The sequence below is a fragment of the Toxorhynchites rutilus genome, chromosome 3, assembly GCF_029784135.1.
Source record: "Toxorhynchites rutilus septentrionalis strain SRP chromosome 3, ASM2978413v1, whole genome shotgun sequence".
Lineage (NCBI taxonomy): Eukaryota > Metazoa > Arthropoda > Insecta > Diptera > Culicidae > Toxorhynchites > Toxorhynchites rutilus.
In genome coordinates, this window is record NC_073746.1 from 288,668,422 (window position 1) to 288,675,396 (window position 6,975).

Consider the following 6,975-nt stretch of genomic DNA (forward strand, 5'->3'; position numbering starts at 1 on the left):
AACAGAGAGTTGCGACCCCATAAAATTGCAATGGAGGCCACTGGCACGAAACGATCATTATGATTGATTATGTATAGAATAGATTTGTTGTTATTCTGAATATAAAATAATAACTGTAATGATTTTCCAACATTGTAGAGCTGGTTTTTGTAATTCAAACATTCGCAATTGGTGAACAAGACCCGAATCAGGACGATAGTTACATCGAATAAGGCCATTGATCTTTTGTTTTTACGTAATAGATATTTTCGACTATATTGTTTTGAACACATACTTTGAATGAAAGAATATTTAAGTTTCAGCTTTTAAATTAATAATTTTTAATTTATTCTCTAGTTCTTTTTCCATAATTTTGATATCAGTCTAAAGAAATTTTCTGCTTTTTTAAGATAAAGCACACGTTTTTGACTGTTAACATCACTAATTTTATTAAAACACTTCGCAAAATCGCAAAACCCGGTAGAATTCAAAATTGGTCTTATTTTTTTGTCGCGCGGTTATTGATGCTTGCGCAGCTTTCGACGCGTCGTAATCGAAATGATTGTTTCCGGTGGCTTGAAGTGTGTGTAACATTTTGTCATAGTAGTCACGTGCTCGCCACGAGGTGTCGCATGAACATAATTCAAATTGACGGTTAAAAGGCTTGATTGAAGATTTCATTAGACTGCGGTCATATTGTTTTGTCCGTGTACTGTACATTAGGGTGCCAATGAAAATGGTCATCTCGAAAACACACCCTATGCAAAATATCACCTCAATCGGACTTGAGGGAGAGTAGCGCAAAGCGGTCAAAGTTTGAGTTTTCTGAAAAGCGAAAAATCACCCAAGGGGGAAGTAAAGAAAATCGGGCTTTTCGAAAAAAAATTGATGCCAAATGTCTCAAAACTCCATGAAACGAGATCTAGTGTCATCTCGAAAAAAAAAATTGTCAAAAATCGGCACTCTGGGACTTTTTTTTCGGAGTACGAAACGAAAAGTATAATTTTGGGTGCCAATCAAAATAGTTATCTCGATTTTTCATTCGGAACATACTACGAAATGTTGATTTGCACGATAATATACTCTATGCAAAATATTAACTCATTCGGACTTCATTTACTCGTGTCACAAACGTTAAAATTTGAGTTTTTAAATCACCGAAAATGGAGGTTTCAAAAAATTAACGTGTCATGCAATTTTAAGGTCATGCCACGTGTCATGCAATTTTAAGATATTTGGCATCAAATGTTTTTCAAAAACCCCGATTTCCGGTGATTTTTTGGTTTTCAAAAAACTTAAATTTTAACGTCTGCGACACCAGTAAATGAAGTCCGAATAAGCTAATATTTTGCATAGGGTATATTATCGTGCCAATCAACATTTCGTAGCAAGTTCCGAATGTAAAATCGAGATAACTATTTTTATTGGCACCCAAAACCATTCTTCTGTAGGAGCATTGTACAACTGCGACCATTAGTTTGATCTATTGTAGTAAAACTTTACATATATACTTTTCGTTTCGTACTCCAAATAAAAGTCTCAGGGTGCCGATTTTTGACAAAAAATTTTTTGTTCGAGATGACACTAGATCTCGACGTTTCATGCAATTTAAAGACATTTGGCATCAAATTTTTTCTCGAAAACCCCGATTTCCTTGACTCCCCCCTTGGGTTATTTTTCGATTTTCAAAAAACTCAAACTTTGACCGCTTTGCGCTACTCTCCCTTAAGTCCGATTGAGCTGAAATTCGGCATAGGGTGTTTTTTCGAGGTGGTGAACATTTTGTATGGGGTAACTTTTTGAAATTTTTCGATTTTTCTCGATTTTTCCCCATACATTCATTGACACCCTAATATACATTCAAAAACAATATTAGTTTCTTTCCCGTGTTCACTGAAAGACAAAGGGAATAATCTTCTGATATAAAGAACTCCATAATTTAATTTGAAATTCCTTCCATTTTCTAGTTGTCAGAACTACTCCACTCTGACTGCATACTATTATCAGTTTTTGCTGATCAATCAAAAAAACATTATGCCATAAACCTGGCCGTTTGCAATATAAGTGTGATCTGATAAAAGTTGAATGTAGGTTCAGAAATTCTTGTTTGTTTGCTACTATTTACAATTTTTTTTATTTTGTTACTTAGTCCGGTCTGACTGAACACCGACCAAATGGTTTCTGATATTGAATTAAAGTTTTGAGTATTTTTTTCAAACAGTGTTTTCAATATTATATTTTCCCTAGAAAGTTTTCGACTTCCCAAAAACTTTGTGGAACATTATATTGGACAGCTGGTTTCGAGAAAGTTGCAATTAAAATTGGTCATATGATAACCTTAATTGAAATTTCGGGTAGACGTCACCGTTTGTACAAAGTTAAAAAACATTAAAAGAGGTTCGGAGTAGCAGCCAGTTAATATGGTGTGTGATCGCTCTATATTCAGTGTAATTAATCCCTGTTAATAGCGTACCTCATTAGCAGTCATTAATGTCCTGCGATTGTTGCGCAATGACATGTAATCCGGATCAAAATGAATCCATTTGAGTTCCCATGATCAGACGTACGATTAAATCAAAACAACAAAGATCAATTTTTCTAATCCGTCCGTCGATAATCTCCCACTTGGTTCATTTCACCAGCGTTAATGAATAAACAATCGAGATTTTTTCCGTGCGGCTAAATGCCCATTACCAACAGCGACAATACGCCCCCTTACGCATTCGATTTCGCTATTGATATGCTTATTAGTCGGATTTCTAATTGCTTTCTGTGTAGGGGGCCAACAGTTCACAGCCAGCCGCACACTCGAGTGATAGTTGCCATGGATTGGAGACCATCTACGAGTTTCACAATTATCGGTTCAAAATTGCTGGCCATTCTGGTGCTTGGTGTGGGAAGTTTCGTAAGCGGAATTTTTCCTCTGTACCTGAGCAATGGAAAAAGTGGCAACAGATCGAGGGTCGTTTCCGCGCTACTTTGCTTCGGAGCAGGAGTTCTCCTAGCAACGGCACTGGTTCATATTCTACCGGACGTGCGGGAGTCACTCCCAAACTATGCGGAGTTGGTGTTTTGTGCGGGATATTTTCTGATATACGCTGTCGATGAATTACTGGACCTACACGTTGCTAGTGTGGACTCGCAGCAGCAACGTTTCTGTGACGCGGATTTAATTTCACTGTTGGGTAGAAATAGAGTTTTGTTGTTTCGAAGTAATGGCAAGTTAAATCTAATTTTTAGGGAGGTTAGCAAATGTAATCATAACGGTTCTACGGGCATGAGTAGCGAACTATCGTTGACGCCAACGGATGTAACCCAACCAGCACCACGCACTGTCGGATTGCTTCTGGCGCTTTGCGTTCATTCCCTGCTGGAGGGCTTGGCTATTGGAGTTCAAAGCAGCCCCGCCAAGGTGTTGCTCCTGTTAGCGGCCGTCAGTGCGCACAAATTCGTGGTTGCCTTTTGCTTGGGTCTGGAAATTTATAACCATGGAAAAGGTGACCGGTGCCGTAGTTCGATACAAATTCTCTTTTTTTCACTGGGATCTGTTGGTGGAATTGGCGTTGGAATGATGCTCGATGGATTGGATGAGGATTTTAATGGAATCGCGGTACCCGCATTGCAGGCCATTGCCGGGGGAACGTTGCTTTATGTGACGGTGAGCGAAATAATCCCACGAGAGCGCGGAAAACGGCAGTTTGATAATGCATATGGTATCATGCAACTAGCAGCGGTAATTTGTGGTTTTGCCGTGATGGCTTCTCTGAGTGTTTTTATAAAATAAATACAATAGTGAACATTACACAAAATTAGTGTAAATTTTTTCTTTTGATGTCGGCAAAGTATCCATGACGTTGCGTAATGATTTTTATACGGCCGATTCACGGCAAGGAACATCCTTCGCTCACTGTCCCGCCCCATCTAGAATGATCAACGTCAAAGTTTGCTCATCACCATCATCAGCACAAGTTAATTAGCGCTATTCATATCATCAACATAAATAATTCAACAGAATACTCCGAGGCTCTTACCCGCCTTGATCATAAACAAGCACCAACTGCAACCGTTTCTCCGAAAACATTCTCCATTGAATAGTTAACTAATGAAACTAGTTCATTATATGAAGACTGCGACAGGATTGTCACCGGCTCCGATCCAAGCTTTGAGGACAAACCGGAAGCTGTCTTTGCGCGGATCGAATTTATAGTTTAGTCGCTAATTTTGCAAGAGCATAATACAATACAAGTATGCAAGTAAATCGCCGGCGTACGACAGAAGAACAAAACTGCAAATGTTCCTCGTGAAACATAATGCTTCAGTTATTTTGAATGTTGCTGCTAGTTTAGAAACAAAATTCGACGGAGAGTTTTACGAAAGTTTTCGTTCTATAAAGAACACGTACAACACACCTGGAGTTGCTCGTCATATCCTCGTCAGGCAGCGCCGGCAAACAACACATTCTAATGATTTGCCGAAAACGTTTTCCTGTGTAGAGATACGGGATGAAAATTTAAACAATTTTGCTGATGATGCTGCTATGATCAGAAACCAATGAGAGCTTTTAATTAAACTTCGCGGGCGGGTTGAGGTTAATGGGTATCTCAATGTTTTAAGCCTGAAGTATATCGAAAAACATATTAATTCATACTTTGAACAATTGTGTATCCGTAGGAACACAAATCAAGGGTCTTCATTTGCACTCATTGTGTGTTTCCTAGCAATACAATCGGGAGATTGTAACGATATCTAAAAAAAGTAGAAGGGTCACGTGATTTTTCGGGCCACCGGTTATCTTTGAAAAATCATATCTAAAAAACGAAAAAAATTGCATCTCTGATATCGAGTCTTCGTCTTCTTGAATGGCGTTAACATTTCCTGTGGAACTTTAGCCGTCTCAACATATGCATTACACCCAGGTTTTTTTTTGCGCGGTTTTTTTACGAATTTTTTTTTACGCGGATTTTCCAATTAACGCGGTTTTTTTTACGTGGACTTTCCAATTAACGCTGTTTTTTTTACGCGGATTTTCCAATTAACGGGGTTTTTTTACGCGGTAATAAAAGGTAAAAAAAGACCAGTGCAATATCACATCTCCCCCTCAGCTCACATTTTTCTCTCATGTTCCCTCAGAGCAAATTACGGTAATTAGTGCTTGTAACGGAGTTTAGCGCTTAGTGCCGCACCTTATCACGATTCTTACGTGGATTTGAAGTGTTGGGTAACGGAGAACTCGCCGGGCGGTACAACGGGACCGGGTTTTTACGGGCAGCTATTCCAACGAAATTGCAGGAAAAACTATGGATTTTCGGAAGCGAGCAACACTCAACTTTTTACTTCCGTTCTACGTGAAGATAGTCCCATTTGATATATATCATTAGGTGACATGGTTTTTTTTAAGTGGATTTTCCAATTAACGCGGTTTTTTTACGAGGTACGTATCCCCCGCGTAAAAAAAAACTGGGTGTAATTAGCGTCATTTATTAATACTTAGTTGAGATTTCTTAAGCCAAATAAAACGCCTTGAATGTATTCCGAGGGGCAAGCTCTAGAATACGCGTGACCACAGTGCAAGTCGAAGGAAATTTCTTTGACGAAAAATCCCCCGGCTAGAACGGGAATCGAACCCGAACACCCGGTATGATAATGTGAGACGCTAACCACTCGCCACGGGTGCACTACCTGATATCGAGATATGTTATGTAAAAAAATCTCAAAAATATAAACAAATATATCGCGCTCTAGTCCAAAGACAAAAACAATAAACAATAAAAAACGACTATAACCAATACTTACGAAAAAATCCACATTTGTTGCAAGTTCAGTATTTTTTAATAAAAGGCTAGCTCATTGGCTTCAATTTGATATATCCATCATCTATTTCGGTTCAGTGGTTCAAAAGTGATAAATTTTTGAAAAATGTCATTTTTGGAAAAAAAAAAAAGAAAAAGTTGATTTTTTCGGACCATACTAAAATGGAAATGGGCACCTTAACGAAAAAATAAAAAAAATGCGGTCTAATGTTTTACAACAAAGAACAAAATGACCGCTTTTGACGAAAATCTGAGAACCACTATACTGCCGTTCTACGCATAGTTGTCCCATGTTCCGAAATCAGCAACTGAGAAAAACGCAATCAAAGTTTTCTAACACATTTGTCTAGCAGAAGCTTCAAGCATTTCATTTTAGCAATACACCGGGTTTTTTATAAGCACTAAGCTATTGTTTAATGAAATGTGAAGAGATTCCCTCAATTGAAGCAATCTAGGTGGATTAGATGCTTAAAATGCATGGTGGGACAGTTATGCGTAGAATATCAACATGGGACAGTTGAACTTGATTTTGTTTTCTTTAATACTGGGAACAAATAATAAGTTTTTTGTGTTTTTCCAAAAGATTATGCATAAAAATATTCTTTTATGAAGCAAAAGTGAAAATTGTCAAAAAGTAATATTTGAGAACTATGCGTAAAACGACAGTGTCATAGCATAAAAAAGTAAACATAATTGGTGCCGTAGCAAGTGGTATCGGTGTGTAGTATATAGTAATGTAGTATCCCTAGTATCAGTACTGGAACTTTTTCCTACATCTTGTTCTCCTATTGAACGACAATAAAGTTGACGTTAAGGAGATTGTATTGAAATACTTCGAATCCGGTCATACGTTCATGGCGGTTGACAGTTTTCATGCTGCTGTTGAAACTGCCATGCGACACGACCGAGTAGTGGATTTCGAAGATTTCAAAAAGGCTGTTGGAGGGGCCAAGAAGCGCTTCGATGTGATGGACATGCAGAGCATACATTTTTTTTAAACTGAATTTGTCGTTACTCAATACACTCTCAATAAATTAAATCCGCGGCCATATATTGAGAATTTTAGAAGGGTCAGAATTGCTAAAGGTCGGTATGATATCGGCTATTCTGATGTTGTTGACAGCAAGAAACTGAATTATTGTGTTTTGCTATCTAAGAAACAGCAAAAGATGCTTGCAGCTGGTCA

General features: G+C 38.1%; 1 protein-coding gene across 1 annotated transcript; it reads left to right on the top strand.

The window, feature by feature from the left end:
• The first annotated feature begins 2,662 nt into the window (after positions 1 to 2,662).
• Positions 2,663 to 3,763, top strand: LOC129774291 (zinc transporter ZIP3-like). The gene is made up of 2 exons (XM_055778009.1): positions 2,663 to 3,159; positions 3,220 to 3,763. Exons 1-2 carry the CDS (start codon positions 2,663 to 2,665, stop codon positions 3,761 to 3,763), a joined length of 1,041 nt encoding a protein of 346 aa, XP_055633984.1.
• The last annotated feature ends 3,212 nt before the right edge of the window (positions 3,764 to 6,975 follow it).

Coding starts and splice junctions, on each gene's coding strand:
- LOC129774291 (XM_055778009.1), top strand. CDS start 2,663: ATGCCCATTACCAACAGCGACAATACGCCCCCTTACGCATTCGATTTC. Junction 3,160..3,219: donor GACGCGGATTTAATTTCACT/GTTGGGTAGAAA, acceptor TCTAATTTTTAG/GGAGGTTAGCAAATGTAATC.